Here is a 20269-nt window from a genome sequence, read left to right as displayed (position 1 = left end):
GGCGCTGCCGGGGGAGCGCGGCGCTGTCGGGGGAGGCGCGGCGCTGTCGGGGGAGCGCGGCGCTGTCGGGGGGAGCGCGGCGCTGTCGGGGGAGCGCGGCGCTGTCGGGGGGAGCGCGGCGCTGTCGGGGGAGCGCGGCGCTGTCGGGGGAGCGCGGCGCTGTCGGGGGGAGCGCGGCGCTGTCGGGGGAGCGCGGCACTGTCGGGGGAGCGCGGCACTGTCGGGGGAGCGCGGCACTGTCGGGGAGCGCGGCACTGTCGGGGGAGCGCGGCACTGTCGGGGGAGCGCGGCACTGTCGGGGGGAGCGCAGCACTGTCGGGGGGAGCGCAGCACTGTCGGGGGAGCGCAGCACTGTCGGGGGAGCGCAGCACTGTCGGGGGGAGCGCAGCACTGTCGGGGGAGCGCAGCACTGTCGGGGGAGCGCAGCACTGTCGGGGGAGCGCAGCACTGTCGGGGGAGCGCTGCACTGTCGGGGGAGCGCTGCACTGTCGGGGGAGCGCTGCACTGTCGGGGGAGCGCTGCACTGTCGGGGGAGCGCTGCACTGTCGGGGGAGCGCTGCACTGTCGGGGGAGCGCTGCACTGTCGGGGGAGCGCTGCACTGTCGGGTGGAGGGGGGGGGCGAGGAACACTGTCGGGGGGGGTGGCCGCTTCACTGCCGGGGGAGCGCTGCACTGCCGGGTGGGGGGGGGGGGGGGGGGGGGGCTGCACTGCCGGGTTGGGGGGGGGGGGGTGGGGGAAGGCTGCACTGTCAGGGGGTCGGGGGGGGTGGCCGCTACACTGTCGGGGGAGCGCAGCACTGTCGGGGGAGCGCAGCACTGTCGGGGGAGCGCAGCACTGTCGGGGGAGCGCAGCACTGTCGGGGGAGCGCAGCACTGTCGGGGTGGGGGGGAGGCTGCACTGTCGGGGGAGCGCGGCGCTGTCGGGGGAGCGCTGCGCTGCCGGGGAGCGCTGCGCTGCCGGGGAGCGCTGCGCTGCCGGGGGAGCGCTGCGCTGCCGGGGGGAGCGCGGCGCTGCCGGGGGAGCGCGGCGCTGCCGGGGGAGCGCGGCGCTGTCGGGGGAGCGCGGCGCTGTCGGGGGAGCGCGGCGCTGTCGGGGGAGCGCGGCGCTGTCGGGGGAGCGCGGCGCTGTCGGGGGAGCGCGGCGCTGTCGGGGGAGCGCGGCGCTGTCGGGGGAGCGCGGCGCTGTCGGGGGGAGCGCGGCGCTGTCGGGGGAGCGCGGCGCAGTCGGGGGAGCGCGGCGCTGTCGGGGGAGCGCAGCACTGTCGGGGGAGCGCAGCACTGTCGGGGGAGCGCAGCACTGTCGGGGGGAGCGCAGCACTGTCGGGGGAGCGCAGCACTGTCGGGGGAGCGCAGCACTGTCGGGGGAGCGCAGCACTGTCGGGGGAGCGCAGCACTGTCGGGGGGAGCGCAGCACTGTCGGGGGAGCGCAGCACTGTCGGGGGAGCGCAGCACTGTCGGGGGAGCGCAGCACTGTCGGGGGAGCGCAGCACTGTCGGGGTGGGGGGAGGCTGCACTGTCGGGGGAGCGCGGCGCTGTCGGGGGAGCGCGGCGCTGTCGGGGGAGCGCGGCGCTGTCGGGGGAGCGCGGCGCTGTCGGGGGAGCGCGGCGCTGTCGGGGGAGCGCGGCGCTGTCGGGGGAGCGCGGCGCTGTCGGGGGAGCGCGGCGCTGTCGGGGGAGCGCGGCGCTGTCGGGGGGAGCGCGGCGCTGTCGGGGGAGCGCGCCGCTGTCGGGGGAGCGCGCCGCTGTCGGGGGAGCGCGGCGCTGTCGGGGGAGCGCGGCGCTGTCGGGGGAGCGCGGCGCTGTCGGGGGAGCGCGGCGCTGTCGGGGGAGCGCGGCGCTGTCGGGGGAGCGCAGCGCTGTCGGGGGAGCGCAGCGCTGTCGGGGGAGCGCAGCGCTGTCGGGGGAGCGCTGCGCTGTCGGGGGAGCGCTGCGCTGTCGGGGGAGCGCGGCGCTGTCGGGGGAGCGCGGCGCTGTCGGTGGAGCGCAGCACTGTCGGGGGGAGCGCTGCACTGTCGGGGGAGCGCAGCACTGTCGGGGGAGCGCAGCACTGTCGGGGGAGCGCAGCACTGTCGGGGGAGCGCAGCACTGTCAGGGGGTCGGGGGAGCGCAGCACTGTCGGGGGAGCGCAGCACTGTCGGGGAGCGCAGCACTGTCGGGGGAGCGCAGCACTGTCGGGGGAGCGCAGCACTGTCGGGGGAGCGCAGCACTGTCGGGGGAGCGCAGCACTGTCGGGGGAGCGCAGCACTGTCGGGGGAGCGCAGCACTGTCGGGGGAGCGCAGCACTGTCGGGGGAGCCGCAGCACTGTCGGGGGGAGCGCAGCACTGTCGGGGGAGCGCAGCACTGTCGGGGGAGCGCAGCACTGTCGGGGGAGCGCAGCACTGTCGGGGTGGGGGGAGGCTGCACTGTCGGGGGAGCGCGGCGCTGTCGGGGGAGCGCTGCACTGCCGGGGGAGCGCTGCACTGCCGGGGAGCGCTGCACTGCCGGGGGAGCGCTGCACTGCCGGGGGAGCGCTGCGCTGCCGGGGGGAGCGCTGCGCTGTCGGGGGAGCGCGGCGCTGTCGGGGGAGCGCGGCGCTGTCGGGGGGAGCGCGGCGCTGTCGGGGGAGCGCGGCGCTGTCGGGGGAGCGCGGCGCTGTCGGGGGAGCGCGGCGCTGTCGGGGGAGCGCGGCGCTGTCGGGGGAGCGCGGCGCTGTCGGGGGAGCGCGGCGCTGGTCGGGGGGAGCGCGGCGCTGTCGGGGGAGCGCGGCGCTGTCGGGGGGAGCGCGGCGCTGTCGGTGGAGCGCAGCACTGTCGGGGGAGCGCTGCACTGTCGGGGGAGCGCAGCACTGTCGGGGGAGAGCAGCACTGTCGGGGGAGCGCTGCACTGTCGGGGAGCGCTGCACTGTCGGGGGAGCGCTGCACTGTCGGGGGAGCGCTGCACTGTCGGGGAGCGCTGCACTGTCGGGGGAGCGCTGCACTGTCGGGGGAGCGCTGCACTGTCGGGGGGAGCGCTGCACTGTCGGGGGAGCGCTGCACTGTCGGGTGGAGGGGGGGGCGAGGAACACTGTCGGGGGGGGTGGCCGCTTCACTGCGGGGGTGCGCTGCACTGCCGGGTGGGGGGGGGGGGGGGCTGCACTGCCGGGTTGGGGGGGGCGTGGGGGAAGGCTGCACTGTCAGGGGGTCGGGGGAGCGCAGCACTGTCGGGGGAGCGCAGCACTGTCGGGGGAGCGCAGCACTGTCGGGGGAGCGCAGCACTGTCGGGGGAGCGCAGCACTGTCGGGGGAGCGCTGCACTGTCGGGGGAGCGCTGCACTGTCGGGTGGAGGGGGGGGCGAGGAACACTGTCGGGGGGGGTGGCCGCTTCACTGCCGGGGAGCGCTGCACTGCCGGGTGGGGGGGGGCTGCACTGCCGGGTTGGGGGGGGGGGGGGTGGGGGAAGGCTGCACTGTCAGGGGGTCGGGGGGGGGGGGTGGGGGAAGGCTGCACTGTCAGGGGGTCGGGGGGGGTGGCCGCTACACTGTCGGGGGAGCGCAGCACTGTCGGGGGAGCGCAGCACTGTCGGGGGAGCGCAGCACTGTCGGGGTGGGGGGAGGCTGCACTGTCGGGGGAGCGCGGCGCTGTCGGGGGAGCGCTGCGCTGTCGGGGGAGCGCTGCGCTGCCGGGGGAGCGCTGCGCTGCCGGGGGAGCGCTGCGCTGCCGGGGGAGCGCGGCGCTGCCGGGGGAGCGCGGCGCTGCCGGGGGAGCGCGGCGCTGTCGGGGGAGCGCGGCGCTGTCGGGGGAGCGCGGCGCTGTCGGGGGAGCGCGGCGCTGTCGGGGGAGCGCGGCGCTGTCGGGGGAGCGCTGCGCTGTCGGGGGAGCGCGGCGCTGTCGGGGGAGCGCGGCGCTGTCGGTGGAGCGCAGCGCTGTCGGGGAGCGCTGCACTGTCGGGGGAGCGCAGCACTGTCGGGGGAGCGCAGCACTGTCGGGGGAGCGCAGCACTGTCGGGGGAGCGCAGCACTGTCGGGGGAGCGCAGCACTGTCGGGGGAGCGCAGCACTGTCGGGGGAGCGCAGCACTGTCGGGGGAGCGCAGCACTGTCGGGGGAGCGCAGCACTGTCGGGGTGGGGGGAGGCTGCACTGTCGGGGGAGCGCTGCACTGTCGGGGGAGCGCAGCACTGTCGGGGGAGCGCAGCACTGTCGGGGGAGCGCAGCACTGTCGGGGGAGCGCAGCACTGTCGGGGGAGCGCAGCACTGTCGGGGGAGCGCAGCACTGTCGGGGGAGCGCAGCACTGTCGGGGGAGCGCAGCACTGTCGGGGGAGCGCAGCACTGTCGGGGGAGCGCAGCACTGTCGGGGTGGGGGGAGGCTGCACTGTCGGGGGAGCGCTGCACTGCCGGGGGAGCGCTGCGCTGCCGGGGGAGCGCTGCGCTGCCGGGGGGAGCGCTGCGCTGCCGGGGGAGCGCGGCGCTGCCGGGGGAGCGCGGCGCTGTCGGGGGAGCGCGGCGCTGTCGGGGGAGCGCGGCGCTGTCGGGGGAGCGCGGCGCTGTCGGGGGAGCGCGGCGCTGTCGGGGGAGCGCGGCGCTGTCGGGGGAGCGCGGCGCTGTCGGGGGAGCGCGGCGCTGTCGGGGGAGCGCGGCGCTGTCGGGAGAGCGCGGCGCTGTTGGGGGAGCGCGGCGCTGTCGGGGGAGCGCGGCGCTGTCGGGGGAGCGCTGCGCTGTCGGGGGAGCGCGGCGCTGTCGGGGGAGCGCGGCGCTGTCGGGGGGAGCGCGGCGCTGTCGGGGGAGCGCGGCGCTGTCGGGGGAGCGCGGCGCTGTCGGTGGAGCGCGGCACTGTCGGGGGGAGCGCTGCACTGTCGGGGGAGCGCTGCACTGTCGGGGGAGCGCTGCACTGTCGGGGGAGCGCTGCACTGTCGGGTGGAGGGGGGAGCGAGGAACACTGTCGGGGGGGTGGCCGCTGCACTGCCGGGGGAGCGCTGCACTGCCGGGTGGGGGGTGGGGGGGGGGAGGCTGCACTGTCGGGGGGGGGGGGGTGGCCGCTACACTGTCGGGGGAGCGCGGCGCTGCCGGGGGAGCGCGGCGCTGCCGGGGGAGCGCGGCGCTGCCGGGGGAGCGCGGCGCTGTCGGGGGAGCGCGGCGCTGTCGGGGGAGCGCGGCGCTGTCGGGGAGCGCTGCTCTGTCGGGGGAGCGCTGCTCTGTCGGGGGAGCGCTGCTCTGTCGGGGGAGCGCTGCTCTGTCGGGGAGCGCTGCTCTGTCGGGGGAGCGCTGCACTGTCGGGGGAGCGCTGCACTGTCGGGGGAGCGCTGCACTGTCGGGGGAGCGCTGCACTGTCGGGGAGCGCTGCACTGCCGGGGGAGCGCTGCACTGCCGGGGGAGCGCTGCACTGCCGGGGGAGCGCTGCACTGCCGGGGGAGCGCTGCACTGCCGGGGGAGCGCTGCACTGCCGGGGGAGCGCTGCACTGCCGGGGGAGCGCTGCACTGCCGGGGGAGCGCAGCACTGTCGGGGGAGCGCTGCACTGTCGGGGAGCGCTGCACTGCCGGGGGAGCGCTGCACTGTCGGGGAGCGCTGCACTGTCGGGGGAGCGCTGCACTGTCGGGGGAGCGCAGCACTGTCGGGGGAGCGCAGCACTGTCGGGGGATCGCCGCACTGTCGGGTGGAGGGGGGGGGGAGGAAAACTGTCGGGGGGGGGGTGGCCGCTGCACTGCCGGGGAGCGCTGCACTGCCGGGGGAGCGCTGCACTGTTGGGGGAGCGCTGCACTGTTGGGGGAGCGCAGCACTGTCGGGTGGGGGGGGGGGGGGAGGCTGCACTGTCTGGGGGAGGTGTCCGCTGCACTGTCGGGGGAGCACAGCACTGTCGGGTGGGGGGGGGGGGAAGAGGCTGCACTGTCGGGGGGGGGGGGGGGGGGGGGGTGGCCGCTACACTGTCGGGGGAGCGCCGCACTGCCGGGGGAGCGCCGCACTGCCGGTGGAGCGCCGCACTGTCGGGGGAGCGCAGCACTGTCGGGGGAGCGCAGCACTGTCGGGGGAGCGCAGCACTGTCGGGGGAGCGCAGCACTGTCGGGGGAGCGCAGCACTGTCGGGGGAGCGCAGCACTGTCGGGGGGGGGGGGGGGGGGGGAGCGCAGCACTGTCGGGGGGTTGGCCGCTGCACTGCCGGGGGAGCGCCGCACTGCCGGTGGAGCGCCGCACTGTCGGGGGAGCGCAGCACTGTCGGGGGAGCGCAGCACTGTCGGGGGAGCGCAGCACTGTCGGGGGGGGGGGGGGGGGGGGAGCGCAGCACTGTCGGGGGGTTGGCCGCTGCACTGCCGGGGGAGCGCTGCACTGCCGGGGGAGCGCTGCACTGCCGGGGGAGCGCAGCACTGTCGGGGGAGCGCAGCACTGTCGGGGGAGCGCAGCACTGTCGGGGGAGCGCCGCACTGCCGGGGGAGCGCCGCACTGTCGGGGGAGCGCCGCACTGTCGGGGGAGCGCCGCACTGTCGGGGGAGCGCCGCACTGTCGGGGGAGCGCCGCACTGTCGGGGGAGCGCCGTACTGTCAGGAGGGGGTGTTGCCGTTGCACTGTCGGTGGCCGCTGCACTGTCGGTGGCCGCTGCACTGTCGGTGGCCGCTGCACCGTCGGTGGCCGCTGCACCGTCGGTGGCCGCTGCACCGTCGGTGGCCGCTGCACCGTCGGGGGATCGCTGCACCGTCGGGGGATCGCTGCACTGTCGGTGGCCGCTGCACTGTCGGGGGATCGCTGCACTGTCGGGGGATCGCTGCACTGTCGGGGGATCGCTGCACTGTCGGGGGATCGCTGCACTGTCGGGGGATCGCTGCACTGTCGGGGGATCGCTGCACTGTCGGGGGATCGCTGCACTGTCGGGGGATCGCTGCACTGTCGGGGGATCGCTGCACTGTCGGGGGATCGCTGCACTGTCGGGGGATCGCTGCACTGTCGGGGGATCGCTGCACTGTCGGGGGATCGCTGCACTGTCGGGGGATCGCTGCACTGTCGGGGGATCGCTGCACTGTCGGGGGATCGCTGCACTGTCGGGGGATCGCTGCACTGTCGGGGGATCGCTGCACTGTCGGGGGATCGCTGCATTGTTGGGGGAGCCATCTCCGAGATGAGAAAATTACACTGGGACTCTGTCGGCCCTCCTGGGCGGATTTCAAAAATCCTATGGTGCTATTTTGAAGAGGAGTTGGAGCTGGGGAGTGTGGAGGAAGCTGGGGAGTGTGGAGGGAGCTGGGGAGTGCGGAGGGAGCTGGGGAGTGAAGCGGGAGCTGGGGAGTGAGGAGGGAGCTGGGGAGTGCGGAGGGAGCTGGGGAGTGCGGAGGGAGCTGGGGAGTGCGGAGGGAGCTGGGGAGTGCGGAGGGAGCTGGGGAGTGCGGAGGGAGCTGGGGAGTGCGGAGGGAGCTGGGGAGTGCGGAGGGAGCTGGGGAGTGCGGAGGGAGCTGGGGAGTGCGGAGGGAGCTGGGGAGTGCGGAGGGAGCTGGGGAGTGCGGAGGGAGCTGGGGAGTGCGGAGGGGACTGTGGCCCAAATCACTCACTCAACCATCATCATCAAGATGCTTGGAATTAGAGGTTGTGGAATTTTGCTGTGCATTTCCTACACAACAGCTACAGCTGCACTTCAAAAAAAGGGGGGGGGGAGGGTCCCAGTTAAAATTGCCCTCGGGGGTGCTGGGACGGTCACCATGTGGCTAAAGGAAGGAGACCTGCATTTGTATAGTGCCGTTCCCAAACAGCCAATGAACTATTCAACAGGGAAATGTAGGAAACATGGCAGACCATTTGTGCACAGCAAGATCCCACAAGAGGCAATCCCTGCACTCTGGACAGTTATCTCCTCCCTTGGAGTGTATATGGCTGTGGTGATGTGGGGTTGCTGGGTGCATCTGGGGCAGAGCGTTTAGTCAGATTTTTAGCTGCAGCCATTATGGCGGATAGAGCAGGTGGTCAACAAAGAAAAGCTGCTCCCATTGGCTGACAGGACAAGGACCAGTGGGGGGTCACAGTTTTAATGTGTTGGGAAAGGGGGGGGGGGGGGTGAGAAATAACTTCTTCTTTTTTTTTTTACAGAGTAAACGATCTGGAGCTCGCTGTCCAAGAGGGCGGTGGAAGTGGAGACAGTGAATGATTTCCAAAAGGGGATTGATGGGGATTTGAGGGAGATAAACTTTGAGGGTTACTCGATAGAATGGGGGTGGGGGGGGGGTGGGGGGGGGGGGGGGGGGGTGGTAAATGGGACTGGTCCACAGAGAGCTGGCATGGACTTTATGGCCCCCTTCTTAAAAATTCATTTATGGGATGTGGGTGTCGCTGGCTTTGCCAACTTTTATAGCCAATCCCTAGTTCCCCTTCAGGTGGTAAGCTGCCTTCCACAGAATCCTACAGTGCTGAAGGAGCCCATTCGGCCCATCAAATCTGCGCCAACCCTTCGAAAGAGCACCCTACCAAGGCCCACTCCCCCACACATTGATCATGGCCAATCCACCTGACCTGCACATCTTTGGACAGGGGAAAGCATCCGGAGCACCCAGAGGAAACCCACCCAGACACGGGGAGATACAAACTCCACACAGTCAGTCGCCCATGGCCGAAAACGAACCGGGTCTCTAATGCTGTGAGGCAGCAGTGCTAATCACTGTGCTACTGTGTCGCCTACTTGAACCGCTGCAGTCCTTCAAGTATAGGTACACCCACTATGCTGTCAGGAGGTAATTCAAGGATTTTGACCCAGCAACAGTGAAGGAACAGCGATATATTTGCAAGTCAGGGTGGTGAGTGACTTGGAGGGGAACTTCCATGTGTCTACTACCCTTGTCCTTCTAGATGGTAGTGGTCGTGGGTTTGGAAGGTGCTGCCTAAGGAACCTTAGTGAGATCCTGCAGTGCACCTTGTAGATGGTACACAGGACTGCTGCTGTTCTTTGGAGGATGTTTGTGGAAGGGTCACCAATCAAGCGGGCTTCTTTGGCCTGGATGGTGTCGAGCATCTTGAGTGTTGTTGGAGCTGCACTCATCCAGGCAAGTGGGAGAGTATTCCATTACACTCCTGGCTTGTGCCTTGTGGATGGTGGACAACACAATGACTCTATGGGTGGGATATTCCAGCCTCTGATACCAGCAGGCATTGTTACGGGTGAGACGGAAAACATTTGTGGAGCTTTTGCAGCTGTCCAAATTGTCCCGGCCCGCCCACAATGATGCCTGCCAGTGTCAGGGTCTTGCTGCCTGGACTCGGTAGGATTGGGAATGATTCTTTGGGTGAAGGCTCCTTGTGCCGTGGAAGGGCACTGCTATTGAACTGGGCAGGAAATATCCAACTGAATAGATTAAAATAGGAACATGGAGATTGAAGCACTATGCAAGATGGAGTGGCTGGTGACTGATGGTTTTAATTTGGGGTGGGGTAGGATTAAAAGAATCAAAAACGGCAGTGTGCCAATGCCAGGTCAGAGTGGCTTATTCTCACTGAGTTTTCAGCTTTACCTGAACACCTTCTAGTCCTCGCTCCCCTGGTAGTCCAGTGTTTGTTGGGAGTGCCGAACCCTCAGCGTCCTCCTATAAAGAGAATTCCAACATGTTAGCATCCTGGGACAAACTCCCCTCGCACTCAGAAACATACAAAATAGGACAGGAGGCCATCCTGCATTCCCCCAATTTCCTTTGATCCCCTTCACTCCAAGTGCTAGATCTAAGTGCTCTTTGAAAGCTTACAGGGCACGATCCAACAGCCACGCCGGGCCCCAAAATCATCTGGTTGCGGCGCAGCGTGCCCGCTGAAAGCCGGGAGACCCCGCTCCCGGGATCTACCCGGCTCGCGAGATTCAACGCGATATCGCAAGACATTGTGATATACCGCCCACAATGGGCAGGATCGTGCGCCGATTGGGCTGGGGACCCTCCTATATTGTGTTTGGACTGGGCAAAAGGGACCACTCTCTGGGTGAAGACATTTCTCCTCATCCCTGTCCAAAATGATCTGCCCTAAATGATCAGTATCCTCAGACTCTGACCCCTGGTTCTAGACACACCCACCATCGGGAACATCCTTCCTGCATCTCCCCTGTCCAGTCCTGTTAGAATTTGATAGGTTTCTCGGAGATCCACCCTCATTCTTCTGAACTCCAGCGAATACAATCCTAACTGATTCAATTTCTCCTCATAAGTCAGTCCTCTCATCCCAGGAATCAATCTGGTAACGTTTGCTGCAGTCCCTCTATAGCTAGAACATCCTTCCTCAGATAAGGAGACCAAAACTGCACATAACATTCCACGTGTGGCCTCACCACCACCTTCTCAAGGCCAATTAGAGATGGGTAATAAATTTTGGTCGAGCCAGAACAACCCACATCCTATAAACGAATCATTACTAAAAAGACAACCTGGTGAAGATTACGTTGTTTGTGGGAGCTTGCTGTGCACAAATTGGCAGCTGGGTTTTGCACGTTACAACATTGACTGTACTTCAAGAGTTTTAAAGCACTTTCAGCCAGCCTGAGGTTGTGGAAGGTACGTTACAAATGAGTCTTTTTTTTTTAAATTTAGAGTACCCAATTATTTTTTTCCCAATTAAGGGGCAATTTAGCGTGGCCAATCCACCTAACCTGCACATCTTTGGGGTATGGGGGTGAAACCCACGCAAACACGGGGAGAAGGTGCAAAGTCCACCGGGGCAGGATCGAACCTGGGTCTTCAGCGCCATGAGACAGCAGCGCTAACCACTGTGCCACCGTGCTGCCCATAAGAGTCTTTCATACTCAATCTGGACTCGAGCGTCCTATCCACACAAACTAGACAAGGCTGAAAACCTAACTTCTGCCATGGGTGGCACGGTAGCACAGTGGTTAGCACTGTTGCTTCACAGCACCAGAGACCCGGGTTAACATTCCCGCTTGGGTCACTGTCTGTGCGGAGTCTGCACGTTCTCCCCGTGTCTGCATGCTCCTCTGGTTGCTCCGGTTTCCTCCCACAAGTCCTGAAAGACATGCTGTTAGGTGAATTGGACATTCTGAATTCTCCCTCTGCGTAGCCGAATGTGGCAACTAGGGGCTTTTCACAGTAAATTCATTGCAGTGCTAATGTAAGCCTACTTGAACACTAATAAAGATTATCATGCACCTCACCCCCTTTGCCAGCAAGAACACTTTTGTTTCAATGCCAACTCCGACTTTGAATGTTTTTTCTTCCCGCCTCCTCCTCACTGCCCCACCCCTGGATGGGTTTCTGGTTTTGAGAGAAAGTCACCACAGCTTCCTCCTACCAGTTAAGCAATCTGATATTATATTTCACCTCGGTTGTTCCCACACAACCCTCTGGCCAACCAACCAGAAAGGCTACCCACATCTTTAAGTCTCTCAACAGAGAACCTCAAGTGCGGAGATGTGCTCCCACCCCCTGACCACTCTGTGCGCATTCATGGTCAATCTTCTGGCCTCGTTACATCTTGCTCAAATAAAACGAAGCTGGTGAATAGCGGGAGAGGCCAAAACGAGATCCGCACCAGGCACCAAACAGTTTGCGATGCAACCGGCCCGCTCCCATTGGCAAAATCGGGATTTTGCCGTAATGTGGCGAGAAACCAATTATCAACACTTAAGCCCCATTTCCGTACAATTAACGGGAGCCACCCCTTATCCAATGGCCTCCCGTCATTCAGCGGCCTCCCCAGCAAGTAGTCACGTCACGCTGGTGTCGATTAGTACTCCTTTTCAAAAATGCGAACCTGGCAGAAGGGCTTCTGTGTGGAGCCGAAGTGGTGAGTAGCCATCTTTACTCACAGGCAAAGAGACCGGGGGGGCTGGGCTTGCTGCCCTAGTGCTCGGCGGGGGTGGGGGACCCTCGGCTGAGGGACCCTCGGCTGAGGGTGGCAGACACTCGGCTGAGAGTGGAGGACCCTCTGCAGGGTTGGGCCGCCATGGAAGGGTGGGCGGGCGCTGGGGGGGGGGGGGGGGGGGGGGGGGGGGGGGGCACCAGCATGTCAACCCCTGGATTATTGATATGGGGATTAACATTGTATTCATTACTGATTATTGTTTATTGTTGGGTGTAAATTTGGGAGAAAATGTGAAAAAGGAGAATTTGAAAAAAGAAATGTCAAACCCTGGATCATTTACCCGATCCAGGGCCAACCCTTGTCCCTGCCCTTCTGCCCCAACGGCCACCCATAATCCCCACCGACTGCTGAGGCCCCTGGACGTGCAGCTGAAGGCTATAGCCTCTGGGGAATTGGCAATCATGGTTAAGTGAGCACTTCACACAACCCAAGTCGATTCCCCTGGGTGGGCGGGCCATGTAGCATGTGGGAGTCATTTCCCAGCAATCCAATCAGACGGCGATGCCCGGACAGTGTACCTGAACACTGCGGGAGGCGACACCACACACGCAGCAGCCAATATCCGAATACCCATGGGATGGGACACAGCTCCGGGGACACGTCCACGGCCGGACGATGGGTGGGTGCCACGGGTAAGGGACCAGCGCCCGGTCCAGGTAACAATGTGAGCCGGTGACCAGGATACCGGGTCTGGGATACAGTGAGGGGGGCCCGCTGCAGACGGATGTGCGAGCCAGGGGTGTTCTGGGTAGAGGGGTGGGGGGAAATCAGTGGAGGAATCAAGGGTCCAGGGGTGGGAGCCACCAGCCCGTTTAAAAAAATAAATGAATTTAGAGGACCCGATTCATTTTTCCCAATTAAGGGGCAATTTAGCGTGGCCAATCCACCGACCCTGCACATCTTTGGGTTGTGGGGGCGAAACGCACGCAAACACGGGGAGAATGTGCAAACTCTACATGGACAGTGACCAAGAGCCGGGATCGAACCTGGGACCTCGGCGCCGCGAGGTAGCAGGATTGGTCACGCTAAATTGCCCCTTAATTAGAAAAAATGGGTGTTTTTCTAGTTGCCGATTTGTGGCTAGTGGGACCGCAATAGTTTACAATTTACATAGATGATTTGGAGTTGTAATGTGCCATAGTTCGCAGATGACACTAAAATGGTGGTAGAGTAAAGTGTGCAGAGGGTAGAGTCTGCAGAGGGATATAGATAGTTCAGGTGAGTGGGCGAGGGTCTGGCAGATGCAGTACAATGTTTGTTTTTCAAAAAAATATATTTATTAAAGCTTTTTAAACACAATTTTTCTCCCTTACAAACAATAACCCCCCCCCCCCCGTAACAACAAAAAACGAGAAATCGCGCAGAGCAAGATATATACATGGCAAAATGATATATTCACACAGCTTTGTACACTGGCCCTCACCCGTACGTGCCAGTTTCCCCAACCCTTCATGTTATCTCTTGCTCATCCACCCTCCCAGGACGTCCCCCCTCCCAGGACGTCCCCCCCCCCCCCCCCCCCCCCCTCAAGGTTGCTGCTGCTGCTGACCGACCTTCCTCTAATGCTCCACGAGATAGTCTAGGAACGGTTGCCACCGCCTGTAGAACCCCTGTGCATACCCTCTCAAGGCGAACTTAATCCTCTCCAACTTTATGAACCCAGCCATATCATTTATCCAGGTTTCCAGGCTGGGGGGCTTCGCCTCCTTCCACATTAGCAAGATCCTTCGCCGGGCTACTAGGGACGCAAAGGCCAGAATGCCTGATCGGGAACCACACCAATGCTCCCATTGCACCCCGGTGCCGTCTCCACTGGCCCCAGATCCTTAGCGTTGCGGCCACCACCGGGCTCGTGGTATACTTTGTCGGCGAGAGCAGCAACGGTGCCGTCACCAACGCCCCCAGGCTCGTTCCTTTACAGGACGCCATCTCCATCCTCTTCCATGCCGCCCCCTCTCCCTCCATAACCCACTTGCGGATCATCGCCACATTTGCTGCCCAGTAGTAGCTCCCCAGGTTTGGCAGCGCCAACCCTCCTCGGTCCCTACTGCGTTCCAGGAACCCTCTCCTTACTCTCGGGGTCTTATTCGCCCACACAAACCCCATAATACTCCTGCCTACTCTCTTAAAAAAGGCCTTAGTGATCACGATGGGTAGGCACTGAAACACAAACAGAAACCTCGGAAGGACCACCATTTTGACCGACTGCACTCTACCCGCCAGCGAGAGCGGTAACATGTCCCATCTTTTGAAATCCTCCTCCATTTGCTCCACCAACCTCGTCAGATTCAGTTTATGTAGGGTCCCCCAACTCCTGGCTATCTGGATCCCCAGATACCGAAAGCTCCCCTCCGCCCTCCTCAGCGGTAGGTCCCCTATCCCTCTTTCTTGGTCCCCCGCCTGTAATACAAAGAGCTCACTCTTCCCTACATTGAGCTTATAGCCCGAAAACTCCCCAAACTCCCTTAGAGTCTGCATGACCTCCACCATCCCCTCCATTGGACCCGCCACGTACAGCAACAGGTCATCCGCATATAGCGACAGCCGATGCTCTTCTCCCCCTCGGACCACCCCCTTCCATTTATTAGACTCCCTCAATGACATGGCCAATGGTTCGATCGCCAATGCGAATAACGGGGGGACAGCGGGCACCCCTGCCTCGTCCCTCGGTACAGTCGAAAGTACTCCGACCGCCGCCGGTTCGTCACTACACTTGCCATCGGGGCTCTGTAAAGGAGCTTAACCCAATTGATAAACCCTACCCCGTACCCAAACCTGCGCAGCACCTCCGAGAGGTACTCCCACTCTACTCGGTCAAAGGCCTTCTCCGCGTCCATAGCTGCCACTATCTCCACCTCTCCCTCCTCCGATGGCATCATTATCACGTTTAAGAGCCGCCGCACATTGGTGTTTAGTTGCCTGCCCTTTACAAATCCCGTCTGGTCCTCGTGAATTACCCCCGGGACACAGTCCTCGATCCTCGTGGCCAGCACTTTTGCCAGCAACTTTGCATCCACATTGAGGAGCGAGATCGGCCTGTACGATCCACATTGCAGTGGGTCCTTGTCCCGCTTTAGGATCAAAGAAATTGTCGCTTCCGACATTGTCGGGGGCAGGGTCCCCTCCTCTCTTGCCTCATTAAAGGTCCTCACCAGTAGCGGGGCCAACAGGTCTGCGTACTTCCTGTAGAACTCCACCGGGAATCTGTCCAGTCCCGGGGCCTTCCCCCCCGCATGCTCCCCAAACCATTGCTCAGCTCCTCCAACCCAATTGGTGCCCCCAAACCAGCCACCTCTTGCTCCTCCACCCTCGGGAATCTCAGCTGATCTAGGAATCGTCTCATCCCCTCTTCCCCCGCTGGGGGCTGGGATCTGTACAGCTCTTCATAAAAGGCCTTGAATACCTCGTTTATTTTCGTCGCACTCCGAACCGTGGCTCCCCTTCCATCTTTGACTCCCCCTATTTCCCTCGCTGCCATCCTCTTACGGAGCTGGTGTGCCAGCATCCGACTAGCCTTTTCCCCATACTCGTAGGTCGCAGTACAATGTTTGTAAGTGTGAGGTCATCCATTTTGGTAGGAATACAATGGACTATTATTTAAATGGTAAATAATTGCAGCATGCTGCTGTGCAGAGGGACCTGTGTGTCCTTGTGCATGAATCGCAAAAAGTTGGTTTGTAGGTGCAGCAGGTAATTAAGAAGGCAAATGGAATTTTGTCCTTCATTGCTAATAGGATGGAGTTTAAAAAAAACAGATGTTATTTTGCAGCTGCATAGGGTGCTGATGAGGCCACACCTGACGTACTGTGTACAGATCTGGTCTCCTTACTTGAGAAAGGATGTGCTGGCACTGGAGGGTGTGCAGAGGACATTCACTAGGTTGATTCCGGAGTTGAGAGGATTGGGTTATGAGGAGAGACTGAGTAGATTGGGACTATACACATTGGAACTTAGAGGAATGATTGGGGGGATCTTATAGAAACATATGAAATTATTAAGGGAATAGTTAAGATAGAAGCAGGGAGGTTGTTTCCACTGGCGGGTGAAACTAGAACTAGGGGGCATAGCCTCAAAATAAGGGGGAGCAGATTTTGGACTGAGTTGATGAGGAACTTCTTCACCCAAAGAGTTGTGAATCTGTGGAATTCCCTGCCCAATGAAACAGTTGATGCTACATCGTTGAATGTTCTTAAGGCAAAGATAGATAGATTTTTGAACAGTAAAGAAATTAAGGGTTATGGTGAGTGGGCGGGTAAATGGAGCGGAGTCCACAAAAAGATCAGCCATGATTTTACTGAATGGCGCAGCAGGCTTGAGGGGCCAGATGGCCTACTCCTGCTCACAGTTCTTATGTTTAGTTTTCCATTTAACCACACAAATTGGGAAGAGTAGGCCATTCAGCCCTTTGAGTCTGCTTCGTCACTCAATTGGATCATCGCTGATCTGATTGTGAGCTGAAACTCACTTTCCTGCCCGTCTTTCCCCCCGCCCCCCAATAACATTTGTCTCCCTTGTCAGTCAAGAATCTATCTTATTCTGTGATGCGACCATCAATTCACGCGAGACAGAGTTGAAGTGAACAGTGGCTTTAATCGACTAGAACAGTGCCTACCTGCGACTGCTCTGCCAGTGAGAGCCGCCTACAGGGCAGCTGCTCTATATACCTCCCCTCAAGGGGGTGGAGCCAGGGGCGGAGCCCACAAGGGCATCAACATGATACATTCCGTGTAGTACAGTACAATGGTCCATAGGTGGAGCCCACATGGGCAACAGCGTGATACAGTGTAATACACAGTCCAAAGATGTGCAGGTTAGGTGGATTGGCCATGATAAATTGCCCTTAGTGTTGGGTGGAGGTGTTGACTTTGGGTAGGGTGCTCTTTCCAAGAGCCGGTACAGACCCAATGGGCCGAATGGCCTCCTTCTGCACTGTAAATTCAATGATAATCTATGATTAATCTAGGACAAAGGTTCGGCACAACATCGTGGGCCGAAGGGCCTGTTCTGTGCTGTATTTTTCTATGTTTTTTTTCTATATACAGTGGTGAATGGTTAGTCCAATACGTTCACCACATTCTGCCTTAAAAATATTCACTTACCCAGTCTCCCCAGCTCTCTGGAAACATCCTTCCAGCATTCACCCTGTCCCGTCCCCTCAGGATTTTACATCTTTCAATAAGATCATCTCTTATTGGTCTAAACTCCAATGGATACAGGCACAGTCTGCCCAATTATTCCTCATAGGATAACGTTGATTACATTCAGGACCTTGAAGGCACAGCCAAGATAGTTTGAAGTGCAAGGAATGCAGGGCGATGGGAACATCACCACCCCTACATTACCCTCCATCCTGACTTGACACTATTCCCCCATTCTCACTGGGTCAAAATTCCTGGCACTCCCAACCTCATTGTTTTATTCTTTCACATGATGGGGGCGTCGTTGGCTAGGCCAGCATTTACTGCCCATCCCAAATTGCCCTTTGAAAAGTGGTGGTGAGCTGCCTTCTTGAATGGCTGCAGTCCATGAGGTGTAGGTACACCCACAGTGCTGTTAGGGAGGGAGTTCCAGGATTTTGCCCCAGTGACAGTGAAGGAACGGTGATATAGTTCCAAGTCAGGATGGGGGAGGAACTTGCAGGTGGTGGTGTTCACATGCATTTGCTGCCCTTGTCCTTCTAGGTGGTAGAGGTTGTATATTTGGAAGGTGCTGCCTAAGGAGCCCTGGTGAGTTGCTGCAGTGCATCTTGTAGACGATACACATGGCTGTCACTGTTTGCGGTAGTAGAGGGAGCGAATGTTGAAGGTGGCGGACGGGGTACCAATCAAGAGGAGCTGCTTTATCCTGGGTGGTGATGCCATTTTTGAGTTGTTGCAATTGCACTATGGGAATACTTTACCCCATAGATTACAACAGGTGAAGAAGGTAGTTCGCTACTGCCTCATGTAGGATAACCAGCGATGTGCGATTAAAACTGGTCCTGCCAGTAAAGCTCCCATCCTGAGAACGAATTTGTAAAAGGTCTTGATTATTTTTTTCGCCCGCCATCAAATCCCAATGACCCTGGCGACAATTTTTAATCATGAAATGGCATAGGTTGGCCATGCAGTCTTTGCAGGTAGAGAACAACTCTAGCAAAACATGGGTTACAAGAACTTACGAAGCCAGCTCGGAGACTCAATGATGGTGGTCCAGGAGGACCTGGAGGTCCTCGGGGTCCTATTGGTCCTGGCAAGCCAGCCAAGCCAGGTTGACCTGGAGGCCCATCCTGTCCTGGGGAAGCCTGCAAACAGAAGGTGAGAAGATACAAAATGAATAAGTGTGAGGGTGAAATAATGTTCGATCAGAACCAGTACAACCTTCTTGATTTAAAAAAAAAAAATCTCTTAAAATTTGGGTTAATTTTTCTACTTCTTTAAAACCATATCAAAGGTGACTTAGTGGGCAGCGCTCTCACTTTGGAATCAGAAGCTCACAGGCTCAAGGTCCACCCCTTCTAAAAATTGTTACAGTTACAGAAAGAGGCTGTTCAGCCCATCATGTCTCTAAGGGCTCTCCAGATTAGCAATTTCCCTGGTGCCATTCTCCCGCCTTCTCCCCTAACCCCACACGTTCTTCTTTTTCAGAGAATAATCCAATTCCCGAGTGCCTCAATTGAACCTGCCTCCACCACGCGCTGTGTGAGAAGCATTTTTCTTTTGTCGCTTCTGCTTCTTTTACAAATTATTTTAAATCTGTGACCTCTTACATAGATACACGGAAGATAGGAGCAGGAGGCGGCCTTTTGGCCCTTCGAGCCTGCTCCGCCATTCATCACGATCGTGGCCGATCATCCAACTCAATAACCTAATCCTGCTTTCTCCCCATAGCCTTTGATCCCATTCTCCCCAAGTGCTATATCCAGCCGCCTCTTGAATATATTCAAAGTTTTAGCATCAACTACTTCCTGTGGTAATGAATTCCACAGGCTCACCACTCTTTGGGTGAAGAAATGTCTCCTTATCCCTGTCCAAAATGGTTTACCCTGAATCCTCAGGCTGTGACCCCTGGTTCTGGACACACCCACCATTGGTAACATCTTCCCTGCAACTACCCTGTTTAGTCCCGTTAGAATTTGTTCTAGATCTGTTCACGAGAGGGAACAGTTTCTCCTTATCTACTCTGCACAGACCCCTTCTCTCTTTCAAATCTCTTCGCCTTCTTCTCTCCAATGAGAACAGTCCCAACCTCCCCAATCGATCCTCATAACTGAAGTTTCTCAACACTGGAACCATCCTTGTAAACCTCATCCACACTCTCTCCAATGACTTCACACCCTTCCTATAGTGTGGCGCCCGGAACTAGACGCAGTGTTCCTCCGTTGAGGCCGAATTAGTATCTTGTACTAGTTCAACATCACTTCCTTGTTCTTGTTTTTTTCTTTAGTTCATTCTTGGGATGTGGGCATCAATAGCTTGGCTATGCTAGTACTCTTTATCCCTATTAATAAAGCCAAGCATACTGTTTTCTTTATCACCTACTCAACCTGTCCTGTCACCTTTAATGCTTTATGCACATATACGCAGGTCCCTCTGCTCATGCTCCTTACCGCCCTTTAGAATCATACCCTTTATTTAATATTGTCTTCCCATGTTTTTCCAACCAAAATTAATCACTTCACATTTCTCTGCATTGAACTTCGTCTGCCACTTTTCTGCCCACTCCATCAACTTGTCTACATCCTCCAGCATAACAATCCAGGCTGAGGGAGTGCTACACTGTCAAAAGTGCTCTCTTCCGGATGTGTTTTTAAACGGATGCCCTGTCTGGCCTCTCAGGTGAATGTAAAAGATCCTGTAACATTATTCTGAAGAGAAGGAGGGCGAAAAGGATCACAAATTAGGCATAAATTTCTCCTTAGCACTGATATGCAACTGGCTTAAAAACATTCAGCACACTTCATGGAACAGAACACTGCAAAGGCAAACACAATCTGTCCCTGGTTAGAACAGCAGAGCATGCAACTACTTATTGCAGTACATATGGAGGAGAGAAAGAGAGTGGTAGAACGAGAGAGAGGGAAAGAAAATGAGAGATCGCGAAAAAGAGTGAGAGTGTGAGCAAGAGTGACAGATATAGAAAGAGAGAGAACGAGAAGGAGAGAGTGAGATAGAAAGGGTGAGATAGAGAGAGGAAGTGGGAGTGAGTGAGAGATATAGAGAGATAAAGAAAGAGTGTGAAGTGAGAGTGAGAGAGATAGAGAGAGAGGGTGAGAGTGGGAGAGAGATAGAGCGAAGAAGAGAGTGAGTGTAAGCGAGTGAGAAAGATAGAGAGATAAAGAAAGAGAAAGAGTGAGGGAAAGAGAGAGAGGGTGAGAGTGAATGAAGGTGAGAGAAAGGCAGAGTGAGCGTAAGCAGGAGTGAGAGAGAGAGATAGAGGGATATGGGGCGCAGGTAGGGAAATGGAGTTGAATTCCAAGATCAGCCACGTTCTCCTGTCTGATAGTCAATGTGTTA

At 59.9% G+C, this 20269-nt stretch overlaps 1 protein-coding gene across 1 annotated transcript in view; it reads right to left on the bottom strand.

Moving 5' to 3' along the window:
• The window catches only part of LOC140394656 (collagen alpha-1(XVIII) chain-like), a 227864-nt gene that overhangs the window by 98472 nt on the left and 109123 nt on the right, over positions 1–20269 (bottom strand). The window contains 2 exon segments of the mRNA XM_072481940.1: positions 9428–9499; positions 17935–18057. Coding sequence (XP_072338041.1) covers positions 9428–9499; positions 17935–18057 — 195 coding nt within the window.

Source organism: Scyliorhinus torazame, chromosome 2, assembly GCF_047496885.1.
Source record: "Scyliorhinus torazame isolate Kashiwa2021f chromosome 2, sScyTor2.1, whole genome shotgun sequence".
Classification (NCBI taxonomy): Eukaryota; Metazoa; Chordata; class Chondrichthyes; order Carcharhiniformes; family Scyliorhinidae; genus Scyliorhinus; species Scyliorhinus torazame.
This window is presented reverse-complemented; position numbering and strand designations above follow the sequence as displayed.